At 43.5% G+C, this 18,668-nt stretch overlaps 1 protein-coding gene across 8 annotated transcripts in view; it reads right to left on the bottom strand.

The window, feature by feature from the left end:
- Positions 1–1,429: 1,429 nt before the first annotated feature.
- The window catches only part of ZNF462 (zinc finger protein 462), a 90,850-nt gene continuing 73,611 nt past the window's right edge, over positions 1,430–18,668 (bottom strand). For all 8 annotated transcript variants that reach the window (XM_064405699.1, XM_064405702.1, XM_064405696.1 and 5 more), the window contains 5 exons: positions 18,086–18,222; positions 12,428–12,651; positions 9,893–10,025; positions 5,394–5,508; positions 1,430–4,477 (listed from right to left, as the gene is read on the bottom strand). In XM_064405699.1, the coding sequence (XP_064261769.1) occupies positions 4,270–4,477; positions 5,394–5,508; positions 9,893–10,025; positions 12,428–12,651; positions 18,086–18,222 (817 nt within the window). In that variant the 3' untranslated portion in view covers positions 1,430–4,269. The remainder of the gene's footprint in view (positions 4,478–5,393; positions 5,509–9,892; positions 10,026–12,427; positions 12,652–18,085; positions 18,223–18,668) is intronic.

The following is an 18,668-nucleotide window of genomic DNA, read 5'->3' as shown; positions in this document are numbered from 1 at the left end:
AGTTCTTGGCTGTGAGGGTGGTCAGGCACAGGTTTCCCAGAGGAGCTGTGGCTGCCCCATCCCTCAAGGCCAGGTTGGACAGGGCTTGGAGCAGCCTGGGATAGTGGGAAGTGTCCCTGCCCATGGCAGGGTGTTGGAACAAGATGATCTTCAGGGTTCCTTCCAGCCAAAACCATTCTGTGGCTTTATGATCCAGCCACATCCAACCTGATGCCTAAAGATGGGGATATCAAATGCTTTATTTCTAACTCAACACAATCCTGGCATTAAGCTGGGTGGGAAAATGCAGCTGCAGGAATCCAGAACTCACCCCAAGGTCTTCCATTATTACACCAGTGATGTAATTCTTATTAGTGATATATCACTGAGCAGCCCTTTCCTCTTTTAATTTAGTGGAGGCACAGGTAGGCTCTGGGCTAGAACACATAATGTGCAAATTACTTGCAGGTCTTTCTGAATAAATTTTTCCAGAGATCCCTGAAAAAAATGTAGTATATGACAGCCCAAAATGCATCATTCCTACCCTTTCCCTGTAAACACAGGTTAAAGAAAAAAGCATCTTAACAGGGAGATATAGTATTCTCTGCTTTTTGACTCCTAGGGAAAAAGGCATGAGCATTTAAAGCTATCAGGTGATCAAAGGTTTCATGCTGATTCACAGCATACACATTCCTTTGAGATCCAACTCCAGAACAACCAAAAAGCTGCTTAAACTGGGGAGAGGATCTGATTAAAGCACAACCAGACAGTTAAGAACCAAAAACCAAACCCAAAACAGACAACAACCATCTGACATCTTACCAACGTGCATTTGAAAACCTGTATTCAGCAAAGGAAGATTCTGTGACAACACCACCAGCATGACTTTTGGAGAATGAGAATGGAGAATGAGAATGGAGAATGGTTTTTGGAGAATGAGAAAATACACCCAGCTCCAGATTTTTTGGGTGAATATTCAGCTCCAGACAAGAACAGCCTCAGTGCTGGATCCAGCAGCTCACCAGACACTGGGGAATGCAGTATTGCAACAGCTCATGACAGGGCTGAGTTGGTAATCCAAACACCAGCCTTTCTCCATCCATTTTGATCTTCCCATACAGCCTGCAAAATTTCCTAATTTCTATGTTTGGGTTCAGGAGGAGTCAGCAGAGCTTGGCAGCGTGCCCCTGACCTCTAATGGATGCTGGGCTGGGGCACACTCGAGGCATTTTTGGGGGATGCTGTAGACCCTAGACCTGTGTGAGCTAGGGCAAGTCACTCCCCATGACCTGGAAATCCAAAATTCCCTGTGGAGCACTGGGGAAAAGGCTGCAGGAGGGGAAAAAGGAGGAGTTTGCTCCCTCCCAGAGCTGCCAAGTGCAGAACCAGCAACTTGCAGGGACCCATCTCCAGAGCAATATAAATATAAAAACCACACAACACGAGCAAGCACTCTTAAAAAGTTTTTATTAATTTTCATTGTTTTTTTTTTTTTAAAAAAAACAAACCCGTCAGTGCAACAGTTCAGTATCCCCTTCCTATCCCCCATCAGTAAGCAGTAATTTTAAAATCAGGAAATACCGAGTGCTGAAGCCAATGGGTTAGCATTTTGCTATTATTTCCTTCTGTCAAACTCTGAAAAAGTCCTCTGTATAAATTAAACAATGAAAAAAATGTTATTTTCAATTCTATGTCATTACAGTCAACAGAATCATAATAATGCACCTAAAATGTGTGTCCACAATATATCAGGTATACATTTTTGGGAAAAGAAAAAAAGGAAAAAAATATGACATTCTAAGCTTGTTAAAAGGATAATGGTCCCATATTTTTTTATTACAGGTTAGCAAAACAAAATCCAATGGATTACAATATTTACATGTTATTTGAAAAATTAAGTAGTGATAAAAGCATGTCACAATCATTGTTTCTTTTTTTTTTTTTTTTTTTTTTTTTTTTTCTTTTTCCTTTTTGGTAACCATTACAAACACCCAATCCAGGTATGGAACTGTTTAAATATATTTGAAATGAGGCCAATTAAAAAACAAATACAGACACAAAATGTGTATTTTTAGTTGTCCCTCCAATGTGTCTTTTCTATGATGTTCCCTCCCTATGAAAAAAAAAAAAAGAAACCAAAACAAACAAACAAACAAAAAAAAAAACCAACAGAAAAATAGAAAGAATCCCCCTAACACACAATTGATGAATCCCCAAAAGCAAAACACCATGCTTCTCAAGTAGCACTTATTCCACAAATGCAACATTTTTGCCATCGCTTTTAAGTGAAGCTCTCCAGGACACAATTTCCTGGAGAGCTTCCTATTTTCCCCCCTCCCCCTCCCCCTGATCCCCCCCAAAAAACAAAAAAAACAAACGAAGACACATGCATTTCTAAAACTAGGTTTCAGTCAAGTACTTTCTACTTTTTGGAAAGAAACTTTTTTTTTTCAGTTTTTTTTTTCTTTTCTCGTTTTTCTCTTTTTTTTTTTTAAATTTTTAATTTTAATTTTTTTTTTCTCTTTTTTTTTTGTTCACAATCGGAACATACCATGGGCACCAGATCCTGTATTGGCCGCTCAGGCAAAATCCCCAAATTTGAGTTTATATAGGCTTTCTACCCAAGGAGTAGTTTCAGGATCAGCCACTTAAGGTATGCAGGTTTCCTATCCATTCTACACTGCTCCCCTCGTGCTAAAAAGCTAAGGAGGAGGGGAAAAAAACTCAGTAACTCCATCCACTGAATCAAGAGTTAAAAGTAGTTCTCCAGGCTCAATGTCGTGTGTAACCAACTCACCTCCGCTTGCAAAAAGATGTGTTAACAGACACCCCTCCCTCCCACCACACCAAAACTAAAAAACAAAACAGAAATACAAACCAAAAATGGAAAAAAAAAAAAACCAACAAAAAAACCCCCACGCACAAACCACAGACGGAATTAAAATTAACAAAAAAAAAAAAAAAAAAGGGGAAAAAAAAAAGGCAGCCAATCTCAACGAAAAGTTACAGTTGTGAGACTGATAGATGTTAATATGACAAGCAACAGAACGGTTATGAGGACCCATGTGTTTGGCCCATGAGCTGCATAGCTGTGCTGTAAGTTTGGTTCTTTAGGTTTTTTTTTTTTTTTAAAGTTAAAACTTCTTTGTTATCTCCATATGTTTAAAATTAACGAGGACAACGACGACGACAACAGCAACAACAAAAAAAAGGTTCTATTCACAAGATCTAGTCTCCTTTCCCTGTCCCCCACTCAAAAAGAAATACTCATTTTTACATGAGAAACTTAATTGTGCTGTATTTGTAACACCTCAGGCTGATAGAAAACAAAACGTGTGGCAAACAAAACCGCACAATCAGTCACATGAAATCTACCAAATACTAAAATTATAACTGAATACTAACAAACAGCTTACCTGGAATAAAGGATGACAATTCACAAACAGTTATCTAGGAATTAAAGTATCTCTCTCTTTTTTTTGTTTTTTTTTTTTACTAAAATAATTAAAAAAATCACAGTATTTTAAGAAATAAAACCCACACTGGGATTTTAAGCACAATTTGTTTTTTCCTTTCTTTAAAACTTATTTTTTTTCTTCCTCCATTCACCACCTTGCCCAGCAGTCTCTCTACATTTAACCACAACAACAACAGGTAGTACTGACAAATGCAGAGATCTCCCTTGGTTAATTCTGAGGTACTAGGAAACAGGTGACTGTTTTAAGCAAAGCAGTTTCTGTTTTGTTTCGTTTTTTTATGTTTTCCTTTTTTTTTTTCTCCCTGTGGTTTTTTTTTTCCTTTTTTTTTTCCTCTTTTTTTTTAATTTTTAATTTTTTTTCTTTTCTAAAGCAGTTGCTTTCAGTCTGGAAAAGCGTTTTACGTATTAAAACTAGAAAAACGCACACAAACTTGTGCGTCCAAAAGTTGTCCCCCTACCACTTCTTCCACTCTCACGACGCTTCCACTCATAAAACAATCGAAGTCTCCACTGCAAAGCACGATGTGAAATGTAGGAAAAACACGGGGAGTTGCTTCATTAGTCCAAGGATGAGCGTAACTTCCCATCGTCAGATCCAGGAGGAAAACAAAAAGATGCAGTGACGTAATGGAGCCACTTATCCCATCACTTAAATAACTTTTAATATACACACACTCACACAGGTACCAGTGCTTTGAAAATAGATCATTCAGTCCTAAAAGCAGCTTTATTTCTTCCTTCTGCCCGCCCCGCCCCACCCCAGTCATCACTGTTCAAGTACTGTCGATCAGAACCACACCAAACTCTTATTCTTATTCGTTTTTGGCCTCCGGGGTGTCTAGGAGAGGTTGGTCGGCGGCCACCACCATGCTGACAGCTGTTTCCCCACCGTGGGAGTAGTCCACCACCATGGTCTCGATGCCTTCCTTCTCCTCTGGCAGCGTGCTGGCCGCGTCCTCCACGTCCTCCTTGGGCTGGCTGTCCTCGCCGCCGCTCCTGTGCTTGCTCTCGTTCAGCGCCCTGCAGGGAAGGGGAAGGGCAGAAGAAGTCAGGAACAGCAAAGCCAGCCCTTGCCTGTCACATGAGGGACAGCAGCAGGTCACTCCCCAAAGAGGCAGCCACGCCACTGGCTCCAAAGGAGAGGCGGAGGGATGAAGGACATTCCAGCCCTGAAATTGAATCTTCCGTGCCGGGAGAGATTTGGGATCAGAAGAACTCAAAACTGTGACACTTGAAGCTTATTCCCGTCCCTCAGGTTCCTTGCAAACAAGACTTAGGAGGCACCAAAGGCAGGCACAGGAAATGAGTGCTTTTCCCAAAGAGTCAATAAAATCCAATAAAACTTTCCATAGGTTGCAGCATTTCAAGTACTTAAGCTCAGACTTACACTCTGTTAAGTGTAAGAGAAGTTATTGTTTCTCATCCCAACGCAGTTAACCCACAATATTGTATTCAGATGCTTCCCACATCTCAGCAGCCTTGAATGAAATCTACTCTTTGAACAAACTCTGGCTAGGAAAGAGGCCTCTGCTACCAACGAGACCTACATCAAAAGAAGGAAACAGATTGTTCCAGAGATTCCTATATGTGATGTGTATCGTCCCACAGTGTGTAAACTGCCATGGAAAGGAAAAAAATTTTTAAAAAAATCAACAGCACACTTAAGGGAAGTTAATCCTGGCCAAGAGGCATTCACCTAGGGACAGTGTTAAATTTTAGAATCACAGTTAAACCCTACAGTTTACAGCCACCTTGGGCAGCAAAGTCAAAAAGAACGCAGAGACATTCGATGACCATCCAAAGACAGATTTGTTCTTCACAGAACTGTGTTTGCAACTACTGCAGCTTTTTGAGAGGGCAGGGACGGGGTGGGGGGAACACAGAGAGATCTACTGACACCTCTGGCTGCTTGGCAAGGGAACACAAACCAACTCACATGCCATGCCTCAGCACGTGCCGCTCCCACTCGGAGCCCTCGGTGAAGGATCGGCCGCAGAACTCGCAGGGAAAGCGTTTCTCTGGAGCACTGCTGTCAGGAAACATCATGGGATCTGGAAAAAAGACAGCGCAGCCCATGAGCTCAGGAACGCCAGGGCAAGAAGGGAGTTGTCACCACAGTGGTCCTCTCTGCTGCACCTCTCACGCCAGGGAAGCAAAAGGACTTTCTGGTCAAATAAGTGGGGAAATGCAGCTGCTGAAAAGAAAAGTGACACTGCAAGTACAAATCCCACCCTAGGTCTTAAAGCACCTCTGCAAAGTAAGGGTAACAAGTTACTAGACCTTGCTCCTCTATTTCAATAAATGAAGAGACTGTGGAATTTAAACTCTAAACCAAAACTGCAAAGCTTAGGAAAGCAAAATCCAAAGTCCCCACTCAAGTCCATCTATAATTTTGGAACTGGTAGTACAAATTGTAGGAAACACATGGATTTGGTACATTTAACATGTGATTCTTGTAACAGCTCATGAAACCTCATGGATTAAGTCCTGCATCTTAACTGCATAGGTGTTTCATGCTCATCCTAATCTTCTATACAAAGAGCTTGGGGCCTCATTTGCAGAAGTGTCAAGCACCTTGTAATATGAGTGAAGTCACGGGCAGCTCAGGGAATGACATTCCAGAAAGCCAAGCTCCATGTGAACACAGCCTGCTCTGACAAAAGATGAAACATTTTCTCACAAATTAAGAAGATCACCGCACCAGCCATTGAAAATAATTGCATGAACTATCTCACTTGATTCTTCTGCTGGAAATGAGACAGCACCATCTGCTCAGAGCATTAATTCCTTAGCAGGGATTATCTTAAGCAAGAAATCAACGGAATGTCTTTCTGACTCCTCAAGAACCACATAATAAAAGAAAAGGGATTTTGCTTAATTTTGGTTCTGATCTCTGCTCACTTGATTTCTTCACTCTCAGACTTACTCTGTTCAGGATCAGTCTGTGAAGCCAAAATTGCTCACACATTCCCCATTACCCACACCTACGTCCTGCAAATGCATTTCTGTGACACACTTGTCACTAGTTAACCTTTACTTCAGTTTTATATGGAATAGTTCTTGACACAACTTTTTGGCCTCTTCCCATGAAAGGCAAAAAAAATCCACTTTGTATTTCTTATTGTTGGGAGTTTATTTATTATGCGGTTAAATATCATAAAGCTGCTGCGTTGGGGAACACCAGAATGCAAGCAGCAAATGCCATTAGGTCAGTTTACATCTGGATTTTTAACACCTTAATCATGGCACAAATGTATAAACACACAGACTAGTCATGACACAGAGATAAATATTTTTGGTGGATAGTACTTTTGGGGGCAAATGCTGCTGATGTTCTGTATAACAGTATAACTATGGATGGGGCTTGGAGCAACCTGGGGTAGTGGAAGGTGACCCTGAGCATGGCAGGGGTGGGACTGGATGCTCTGTAAAGGACTCCTCCAACCCAAACCAGTCCATAATTTATACCTGCAAATCCTGTTAAGTTTAGCAAGTGTTACTCTAGTAAATCCACCACCCCTTCAGACAACACTATTTTATTCATACTACTGCCCAGTAATTTTTGCCTCTGGGGATGTGAATTTGGGCTACTTCCCTGGAGGATTATCAGAAGCTACTCTTCTCTGGGTCCTGCAGAGGAGAAGCAACACATTGCACACAGCCCTGACCTCTCTGTGGTTTTGTTCTGTCACACATACAAACACTCATGGACATTTAATTTTTGCCCATTATGGAAAAACACCCCTTGATCTGCTGAGACCAAGACTTAAAGATCAGTAACAGCCTCTTTGAGACACAGTCCTACCTGGGCAAGCTGATCTTGGCATGGTCAGTGCCAAAACACTTCATTTTCCCCCATACATCTCCTTTTACTCTATATCCTTTACCACCCCTTCCTCTCCCATCCAAGAGTGCAGCTCAGCTCTGCCTGTCCACATGGACAATGGCCTTTGTTTGGTCCAGCAGCCCACGTGAAGAAGCCACAACTTTTTATCTGCAGCCTCAGTGCTGCACAGAGCAGCTCGAGTCAAAGTGGTGAATCCAGGGAAGAAATCCTGATTCTCCCAAAGTCACAGAGCTCAGACAGATACTTGGAGCCCACAGAGGCACTCCCAGCAAATCCCACTTCCTGCTAACACCACAAAGGCTAGAAATGCCAGATGCACCCCAGCAGCACCCAGGACTGCCAGTTTCATGTGGTTTGAAAGCTGTGACAGCATCAGCCACTGTGACAGGCTCTGTCTGAAACCACAGGTCTGGATCTCTGCTACCAGGGCAAACCATTTCTGTGTCAGAAGGATCTTCTGAAAATGCCTAGGGAGATGCCAGCATGCAGCTTAGCATCCTTCAGCTCCTGTCTCACTGGGATATTTTTTCAAAATCTTGCACCTTAAGTGTGATAATTCACACAACTTACCTAGAAAAATGCAATCAATACAACTGGATCTTTTCTAATATCCTTGTTGTAGTAAGTGTTTTCTGCATTTTCTACCTATTTTACTATAATCTATTACAAATTGTTAAGAGACTGAAAAGGATAAAAAAAGCTTGAAAAAAACAATGGTGAAACCCATCAACCCTACAGGCCAGAGAAGAAAGAAATAATGCAAAGCAAACCTGAAAATACGCCTGATTTCTTTAGGCTGGTCACCCAAACAAGCATGCAGAAATCATTTCAGCCAGTCACAGATTAAAGAAAACAGAGACAGAGGTGAAAAAAAAAAAAAAAGTACAGCATCATCAAAATGCTGCCTTGCTTAACTCTGAAACATGAGGATAGCACGTCTATTAACCCTTGAACATGTAACACTCCAGGCATGGATGGTGATGTTTTTATACTTCCAGGGTGTAACCTAAAGCCAGTTTAAACAATGAACTTCACCTTGGGCTGCCCCCCTGCCCGTGGCACATGCACAGGGATTTGTGAGGCTTGGCAGAGAGCACTTTCTTCTTGGTCTGGGCACCAGAGCCTCCAAGGTCACCCCAGCACCTGTGCCTGTGTGTAATGCTAAGGTAATCCTCACAAGGACAGCTTGACTCCTCACCCCCTGCTAGCTGTGGACATTAATCAGCCTGCTGCATCTGCAGCTGAGGTGAGCTGGGGCTTCAGTCAAATCATGACACAATTCCTGTTCCAGCCACAGAGGAAGCCAAGAGGGTCGGGGCTGTCCCTGAGGAATGCTGAACCCTGAGATGCACACGTGGAACTGACACCCCTCCTCTGGTTTTCCTGCTGCTCTGCCTCTAAGACCTTGTGCAGGGTATTTTTTGTTAAAACATGAATGGTTTCCTACCCAATTGGCTTGCATTCTCATTTAATTTAAAAGCCATCACTGACTGCTCCTGAAGTGCTGCTGATAAGCACAAACTGAATTCATGCTGCAGGGAGACAAAATAAAATCCAAGATGCTGGGGTCTTGCTGTTAAAAGGCAAGAAGTATGATCTGAATCCCCTTAGTTCTGTCAACTACCTGTGAATCTAGAAATGGGAATTTTTCAATGCCTGAAAACATGTACAGAGATACCTTTTTTATTTGTGAAAAGTGAGTTTGAAATGTAAAAAACCAGGAGGAAAATGTTCACCAAACATGGTGGTGTGCCTTTAGCTGAAGTACACAGAACTTGGCTAAGTGGAGCTGTCAGCATCAAGAATTGGGTGACCTGTCCTTCAGACCAGGAGGGGACTAAAGATATTAAAGAGTTGTTGCATTATATGATGCATTGTTGCACCAGAACAAAACACAGTTACACCAGATATTGAAATAACTTTCCTTTTGTGGGAGAAGGTTGTTGGAAGGGAAACCCTTCATTTAATTATCAGAGAACTTACTTTTTCTCTACTAATCTAAATACAACCAAACCAAAATTATACGGCCTTGCTTTGTTGAAGTCAGTGGGATTAATCTTTGATACAAACCTAGGCACATATTTAAATATAAAATGGTACAGACAGGTGGGCATGGATGTACCCTGGCTCTGGAGCTGCCAACTGCAAACTGTCTGACAAGGAATGCTGGGCAGAGAGATAAATAACAGCCCATAAAGCAGCCTTCATCCCCCACTGGGCAGTGCCAAGTGAGAGCTGGAAACTGGTTACTGAAACAGAAAACCTGACAGGCCACTAAAATACACTTAGATAGTTTTGCAAGCCCTTATAGATGGTACCTGAACAGGCAGATTAGTCACAGATGCTATCTGTGCCTTCTCATGGTGTGTATTCTCTCTGAACAGACAAAAAACTTGTAAGGAGGATTAGAAACACAAGATTCCCACAGGAGCTGTGTCCTCAGGAAAGCCACACTCTGTTACTATTTCTGCAGAGTATGTGCTGTCCCCTCAACAGCTGACCTAGCATGGCTGGAATGGTGAGGCAGGTTGCAGTGCCCAAAAAAATCCAACAAAACCCCCCACAACACATCAAAGAGCTGCACTGACCTCTCTCTTGAGCCTTGGGGCTTAACTCTTCTTCTTTTTCTTCTTCATCACTGCTAGAGCTCTCTGTTTTCCCTTTCATTTGCTCCAACTGGTCCAAGTTAACCCGTCCAACCAGCTCAAAATTACGACTCACCTTTGAAAGAAACACTTCTGTTAGCACTCAGCACAATCACCAACCAGCCAGGAGAATGGCCACAAATGTAGAAAAAAACCAAGTACACCCCAAAGCCAGCTCAGCTCACAGATGGCATGCAGTCCCCATAATTAAATTAACACTCATTTATTTCCAGGGGCAGTGATTCTTCCATTGCTGTTTATTCTGCATTTCTCATTTCTGGGTTTTTTTTTTTTTTTTTTTTGTTTTGTTTTTTTTTTTTTTGTTAATGAGATTGGGTAAACCCCCTCACTTCTTCATCCAAGAAACGGAAAACATCGAGTTGTATCCTCATTTTTAAGGCATTATTCAACTGCTGTGATCAAACACTGCTACCACACATCCACGCTGAAGGGAAACTCTCTGTGACGAGTTCATTCAGCTTCATTCATGAAAGGATGGCTCTTTTCCTCACTAAGCACATGGCTGCTGTGTGGCACATACACTCTCACTCATTAATAACAGATTAATTTTCATTACGCCCGGGCTGCAAAGTGCTTTGCAAACTGATACAGCAGCCTATAATGGGAACACTTCACCCAGCAGTCAAATTCAGCTAACCCTGGGGTGAAATGCACCAGCCACTTAACAGCAGCAGTATGAAAGGAGCAGCTCAGGGCACGGGAGTCAGGAACTGCTCCACATCCAAGAGGAACAGCAGAGGAGCAGCAGCCCAGATTTACAGCGGAGGCGGAGAGCGTGGAGCGTGACCAGGACACTAAGGCTAATACTTGCTGCATGACAAGCGCCCTCTGAGCTCATTGATCACTGCTGGGAAGGGTTTTGGGCTCATCTTTCATGCAGAGAGACAGACAGCCCTCCAGCAGCAGAGGCAGGCAGAGGGGATGGAGAGGGAGCAGGGCAACGCGCCCTGCGAGAGGCTGAATGAAAAACCAACACCCACTGACTGCTCTTTACCCCGCTGTGGGAAGGGAAATGTGAATGATACCTAGGGGGATGTAAAGCAGGCTGCAGGATACATCCAAACAGCAAAGTGTCCCGAATATAGAGGTGTGAAGGGTCCTAGCACTGGGTTACAGACAGTTGTGATCAGGTTCTCTAACTCAGCACATCACCCATAGAGGTTTAAACAAACAAGACCACATGCAAGGCACTTGATTCTACTCAGCTCACGTGAAGGGACACTTTTTAAGGTGCAATATACAACCTGAGTAGTGTCTGACCCCAGAACTTAAGACACAAATTGGAGAGGTGCAATTCACCCACCAAAAAAGGGGAAATGATACCTGAAACTACCAGCACCACCACTGCAGGTCCAGATCAGAAGGGAGAGATAAGTTAAGGGAATAATCATCCCAGACTGATGCACCAAAAAAACACCAAGCAATAGTTCCTCCTGCATACAGCAGGCACCAGGAGGTGTGGAACTCCTTCTGTACCATTTGAATTGCAGGAGACTCTCCAGAAGTAATAAAGATGGCAGAGTATCCTAGCATGCCAACACAAATTAACAAAGTTTGGTTTTCTAAGATAGCCAGGTATTTTTGAGCATGGAAACTGTTGTTGTTTTGTTTTTTTTTTTTTTTTCCTGGGACTTCTGCTGCTAATACCGTCCATATACATTTGGCTTTAAGGAAAAATCATTCAGTCAATGAATCTTTTAGTGAGGACCTTGGGCAGCTAAGCTCCAAGAGGGGAAAGCATATAGCTGCCTCCCCTGGAAACCTGCCAAGGAAGCACTCTAGGAAATATTCCAAAACACATCCCAGTTCTAGAACTTAAATATTTCTCAGCTACAAAAATTCAAAGCTAGCAGTCTGTGGAAAGCCTTTAATGACTTCTCAAAGATTGGACCTGATATGCTCTCAGGTAATCCACAAAAACTCCAAAGCAGTCTTAACTGAGGGCCTGGTTAGACTTGCTGTTTATCTTTCCCTTGTTAAAGGTAAAAGGGGATGTATAGACCTCTTTGTTATTAAAATATGCGAGGCATGTCATGCTGCTGAAGTTACCAGAGCAATCCTGTGTTTGGAATCTCCTGCCTTTTACAGGGGCTGAATCACACTGCCTTGGTATTGTTCCACCACTCTTTCCCCACCCCCCTTTAGATAAAACCAGCATGCACAAGAGCCTTTTCCAGACAATCACACTCTGCATGCAGCAGTTTGCCAATTCTGATCAATCTGAACAGCTTCAGAAACGATTATTTTACAGTTTCTGAAGAAACTAACAAACAAACAAAAAGATGAATAAAGAGAAAAGTGAGAAAGGGAAGCGCAACACGGGGTTAGTTTTCAGATTTGGGGAGGGAGAGGAAAAAATAACCTCAGTGTAAAGCTGGCTGGTCAGGCATGCAAATTAAACCAATTCAGCATTTGCAAAGACCAGACTGCCACAAACTGAAGCTCATTGGGTCCTACCTTGTGCTCATCTCGAAGGTGAGCATCCAGCTCCTCTGTGTGTTTGGTCTCATAGTAGCAGAGCTGGCATTTGTAAGGTTTCAGTTCATTGTGCTTCTCTATGTGCTGCTGCAAGCTCTCGTCACTGGAGCAGGTGAAGGTACACTTGTCACAGCGGAAAACGACTCCCTGCAGGTACTTGGACAGCTTGGAACGGCAGACTTCAATGGGAACGACCCTCTCCTCTGTGGGGACAGCACAACACCCGCTTAACAACACCAGGAAAGCAATCCTGCCTGCCAGGGCAGGGTTAATCCCCGAAAGCCACAAAGGCAGGTGCCTTCTGTGACTGGTGAAGAGGATGGGAACAAAGGTTTTGGGCCAAGTGAGACTCCATCTATCAGCCAGAGGAGCAGAGCCCAGGAGCACAAACCCAGCCGTAAATCAGCCAAGACCAAAAAGTTTGTTTTTGTTCAGTACTTGACAGCAGCCGGGAGCTGCTTCTCTAAAAGCAATAAAGAGGGGAGCTGCAGGGTGTGCTTCCCAAGGCATCACACACTGCTGGCTCCACACAAACCGAGGTGGTGTCCTCACCACCACACCCAAACCTGCCCTCTGGGGACTGAGGAGGTGAGCAAGGCAGCACTTCTTTCTCCCTGGGAAAAGGCTGAGCAAGTTCAGCCAGCAGCAGAAACCTCCTGAGGTGCCCAGGGCTTTCAGAAAAGCCCAAACCCTGCAGGCATGGTGCACTGAAAACGCTCTCGCTGAGTTTTTAAACTCTGTGCTCCCTCTAACAAAGCAGTGATGTTTAACAGAGCAGCAATTAATTTCGGTCATTTGACACAGCCAGAATCTGATGTGCCTCAACACTCATCCACTGCGGTTCCCTCCACGCTGTGCACACCAGAGAAACCCCAAATCTGACCCTTCAGCTGAGGGTCACCAGCAGATCCTCACTGAGGCTTTTGTTACCCAAACTGGCATTTTTGAGCTAGAACACTTGAAACTTAGCGCTGCTGCTCCTGCTTATGCACTGCATACTAAAAGGAGGGTTTTTCGATCCTCCTCATCCAGGCTCATCCCCAAGGACAGGAGGAAAAAAAAAAATAAAAAAGAGGTCTGAATCTCTCATGGTAGACATGAAGGCTGAAGGAATGTGAGACGTGGCAGTGCACACATGGATCTGAGCCAACGGGCCCTTTCTTCTAGAGAGGAGGGTAAAATTACATCCAAAGACAACTACAGAAACACACACTCCCTTTACAGCAAGACTTTTTTTTTTTTTTTTCTACAGCTCAACAAAATATTCCATCCTGCCTAGCTTCTCCCTGAGCACAAAACTTATCTATCTCGTAACTTCCTCTTTTTGAAGTTTTCCCCGAGGCTATGCCTTAACCAAAAACAAAACAAAACCAAACCAAACGCCCAAAGACTTATGATTCTTTTCTACACCAACAGCAGCTCCTCTAACTATAAAGAAACCAAATAGTGGCCATTCAGGGTGGAAACAGGGGAGGGGAGAATAGGGTTTAAGACACAGCAGAATTCAAAGCTGTGCTGCTGAGATCACTAGAGAAACTTTTTACAAGGTTGTTGCAGCTGTGTGCTTTTGGACTCTGAGAAATAAATGACACAGTCGGTTTCAGAAGTGAAAAAGCCAAGGGAAGTTTTCAAAACCAGAAATACTAATTAAAATATTTTAACATTCACTTTTCCTCGAACACCTGGCACAGATTAAAAACACTAAAACACGTTATGGTATAAAATTTTAAATCTACCAGACTGAAGTAAAGAAGCATTTTCTTATTCACATGAACAAAACCTATTACCTCACAAGCACACACACAGAGTCCCCAAATCAAAGGCAACACAGTAAGAGAAGAGCAAAATAGACACAAATATCAACTCTAGATTGAAAGATTTCAATTTCAGGAAATTATTTATAATTTTTACAAGATGTATTCATGTCAGTGAGCTTCCTCCAAGCTATGATTTTGGAACTTGCAGGACTACCACGACCTGGAATTTCTTAAGGTGATGCTCTCACCTGCAGCTTGCCCCTGCAAAGCCCTGTTTATTTAATTACTCATTTAGAATGCACTTATCATGCCTGGACAGCCAAAAGAATTGCAGCAAACCACAAAGCCCCACACAAAAACTGAAAAGGCAGCTTCTTTACCCCTGTGAGACTTCTTCAAAGTTCCATCTGTGTCTAATCACAGACTACTGCAGACACCTCACAAAAAGATGTCCCAACTCGTGGAACAATTTTGCAAGAGTGGTAATTAAAAAATTAACAACAAAATAAACACCTAACAAAAGCATCACCTTGGTTTAAGAAATCCAATCCTTCCACTAGGCTGAAATATTCAGGCTAACTGTATCAGGGAATTAGCTGAAAGGACATTAATGACTAACTATTCCCAGTACTGTAACTCAAAGCAGACATACAGTTTTTTGGCTCAAAGCATAGGAGAGCTCAGTCCTTAGCTGTAAGGAGAAACCTTTGTTCAGCAACACACCAAAGCATATATAACTCAATTCCTTCCCTCAAGGGTAAACAAAAAAAAAAAAAAAAAAACAAAACAAAACACCAAAAAAAAAAACACCAAACCCCACAAACAAACAAACAAACAAACAAAAAACCCAAAAAAACCCCTCCAAACAACCCCCCCCCCCCCCCAAAAAAAAAAACAACCTACCACCTAGACACAGACCAATTACTTGGTCATCCTGGGTTTTGAAAATATACATTTTTTGCCTGGAAATCCAAACTACACTCACAGAACAAGTAGCATTTGGATTCCAGCAGTCAAAGGTTCTGCATGCATCTGTGAAGTTGTATGTACAATGGAAAATGCCAGAAAAAGGCATGTACAAGGAACAAGTGCAAGGAACAAGGATCTTCACCAAGGGAGCCTTTGGGGCGGTGGGTAAATTTGAAAATTTATCTTAAAGGTTACTATTCAAAACATATGGGTGTTAGTCTCTTATGTGGAAGAAGAATATCATCAGGTTCTTTAAAGGAAGGATAAGGAAGAAAAATGCCCAAGGACTTAAAGGTATAGCCAACAGTGAACTTGGCAAGTTGGATTCAGCCCTGGAAAAACATCAATATACTTCAAAATGCATGAGGGGAATGTTACTGGAAAGGAAAACATCAGGAGAAAAGATGGCCAGGCACTGGAATGGGCTGCCCAGGGGGGTTTGGAGTGCCCATCCCTGGAGGTGTCCAAGGAGTACCTGGAGGTGGCACTCAGAGCTCTGGGCTGGGGACAAGGTGGGGACTGGCCACAGGTTGGACTCGATGGTCTCAGAGCTCTTTCCCAACCTAACTGATTCTGTGACACACAAATTGCATAAATTGAAGTCTAACATGCTCCTAGATCAGGAATCCTGTCTGCTCCTGCCTGTCATAAAGACCAGGAAGAACCAGAGAGCCAAACTTCTGCTGCAGCAGCCTCTGGCTGTGTCAGCCCCTGGGACAGGACACCTCTAAGTTGTCTGTGCTCCATCTGCACCCACAGGAGGGAGGGTGAGCTGCCCTGGCACAGGTCTGGGGCAGGTGGTACATCAGAGAGGCTCTGAGAACCTCTCCTTCTTCACAGAGGGCAAATTCCTTGCCTTACATTATTTTTTTTTCCCACTAGGCTTCTAGCTGATACTGCTTTCTCCCTGTGGAATTCAGCCTCTGTAGCCACTCATTAGGAGGCAAATGTATTCTCCATTTCAAGCACATGCTGCTTCACCAAGGATTAGGGGTGCAGCAACTTGGAAGTAATGTAGGAGTCATGCATCTGTAAACATGCCTTTTGCACAAAAGGAACATTAACTATGAATGGATCGAATCCTTCACTCCTGATTTTACATACTGCACCACTCCATCTACCTCAAAACTAATTTTCTTGGGCTGCAGCTCAGGGTTATGCCCTTGCTTTGCCAATGCAATGGCCATAAAACAGGAAGGCTATCTCTGACTACACTGACAATCACTCAGCCTCTTTTTCAGTGCACATTAAATCTTGTCAAAACCATCTGCTTCAGCTGCCACACAATTAAACACAACGGCAGAGGGCTGTTTTTTAGCTGGATATATGCACAAGAAATCACTCTAAGTATGAACCCTGGATACGTGATGTCAAAGGAAACCCTTTTGTGGCCTCTGAGACTCTTTATCAGCTATAATCCCATTTGCATTAAAACTTCCTTTACTCTGCTCTTCCTCCCCCCAGCACTGTGGCGTGCAGACCATTATGTCCTTTTGCAATAAGGCTTGTTCCAGCAGCAAAAACTCTTTGAGGCTGGTTTGTGCAACTGAAGCAAGTCCTACAGAAGAAAAGATCCACAGGTTCACTCACCCAGAAGGTGACAACCTCCTTTCAACTGGTCAGAAACAGCTCTGCACAAGGAGCTGCTTGACCTCATGAAGTGCTCTTCCACTTCTGCCACTGGACATTCCCAGCTCCAAACCTATGCACGATGGAAAATACCCTAAACCCATCCAGTTCCCTCTGTTTTAGAGGCCTGGCATTGTCTGCTGGAGCCCTGGCATGGCCACAAAATGGAGAAAATCGGGCAAAATCTGACACAGCAACACCTTCAAAGGCAGGAAGCAAAAGCCAAAGCATCGGCCAAACCCTTGCAACCAAATATGTCAGCTTTGTAGTGTGCTTTCTGAATCACTGACAGGTCATTTCCCCAGATGTTCCCTCAGAGCAGCCCTGCTAGCAGAAAGAAATGTGAATTCTGCCAAGCTCACTAAGCTGGTACAAGAAGGACTTCAAGCTACCAGCACTGAGAAGTGGTATACTACATGGAATTACGACAGCACTTGTCACACCAGAATCTCCTCCAGGAAAAAGATGGCATGCAAAACCTGTGTTTGCTCACCACCAGTACCCCACTGTGAATCTCTGCCCAACCTGCAGGCAGGCAGAGTGCCATCCCAACACATGGGTTTGGATTTCGGCAGCCAACAGACCATCCACAAGCATCAAGTGTGATAGCTGTGGGCAGGAATCCCAGCCCAGAGAGCCCAAACTGCTGTCTCTTCTGAGCTACCAAGCCCACAGTTAATAGAATATAGAAATCCCTACTCCCACTTTTAGCAGGCTTTAAAAAAAACCCATAAATTTAAAAACGGAGAGGTGTAGACAGAAAAGGAGTCTTACAGTAAAGCGAAAAATGAGATAATTATTTTGTTCCTAAGAACACGGAGGAGAAAACACTCAAGGAATTTATCAAGGGATATTTTGAGGCCTCTATGGTTAGCTGATAAACCTTTTGGGTGACTTTATGATAGCAAGGCCTTTAAGATAGCAAGGACATGGACAGGGCACAACTCTGGCCTAGATCAAAGTCGCAAATTAGGGCAACTCTTTCTAAACAGGTGTTTGATGGCTTTTCACCTCCCTTGAGGAAAACCTTAAAAACTATCCCAAATCTGCCCCAAATCAGCAACGGCAAACTTCGAATTTTACAGGAAATAAATCAGATGCATCTTATAGAAATGAAGCAAAAAGACAATCAAGGGCTAGTGACCCTTTTGACATATCTGTCCTCGCATAAAGAGAGAGGAAAAATTGAATGAAACCAGTCTGAAATATTGAATGAAACCAGACCAGGGCCCTGTCCAGCAGTCCCCTGACTGGACACAGACACGGACATGGATGTTTTTACCTCTGTGCAGAACTATGTGGTCGATCATGTTGCGTTTGTATTTGGTGTGGTAGAGACAGAGAGGGCAGCGAAGGTCTTTGGGTCCTTCCTCGGGGACTGCCGAATGCCCGGCCTCCACGTGCATAGTAAAAGCAGATCTGTGAGAGAGGGGGGAGACAACGGCAGCAGTCAGGAGGGCAGCAGCGAGGTGCCACAGCTCTCTGTAAGGGACGTGTGGTGTAAAAAGGTGCAGATGCCACTCAGCCCTGTCCGCGCGGCCCCGCGGAGGGGCTGCTCACATGAGCGACACATGAGCAGAGGAATCTGCAGGCTCCTGCCCTCAAAGCAACAAACACCCGTTGTGACAAGATATTCTGCTGCACGGGCTGCTCCATATAGTCACACTGCTATAGTCAAGATAGCAAAAGAATTCCCATCCTTCATGCTCATTATCTGTCTTCAGGCTGAAATGTTCAGCGTTCTTTCTCAGGCGAAGGTTGAATTTTTTGCAAGTTGAACAAAATCCACCAACTGTTCTGGACATGAAGAGGGGAGGACAAACTTATTTCAGGCAGAAAACACCCTTAACCATCTTGATCTAACC

The sequence above is a fragment of the Passer domesticus genome, chromosome Z (assembly GCF_036417665.1).
Source record: "Passer domesticus isolate bPasDom1 chromosome Z, bPasDom1.hap1, whole genome shotgun sequence".
In the NCBI taxonomy this organism is placed as follows: domain Eukaryota; kingdom Metazoa; phylum Chordata; class Aves; order Passeriformes; family Passeridae; genus Passer; species Passer domesticus.
Note: the sequence above shows the minus strand (reverse complement) of the source record. Positions and strands in the feature narration are given on the sequence as shown.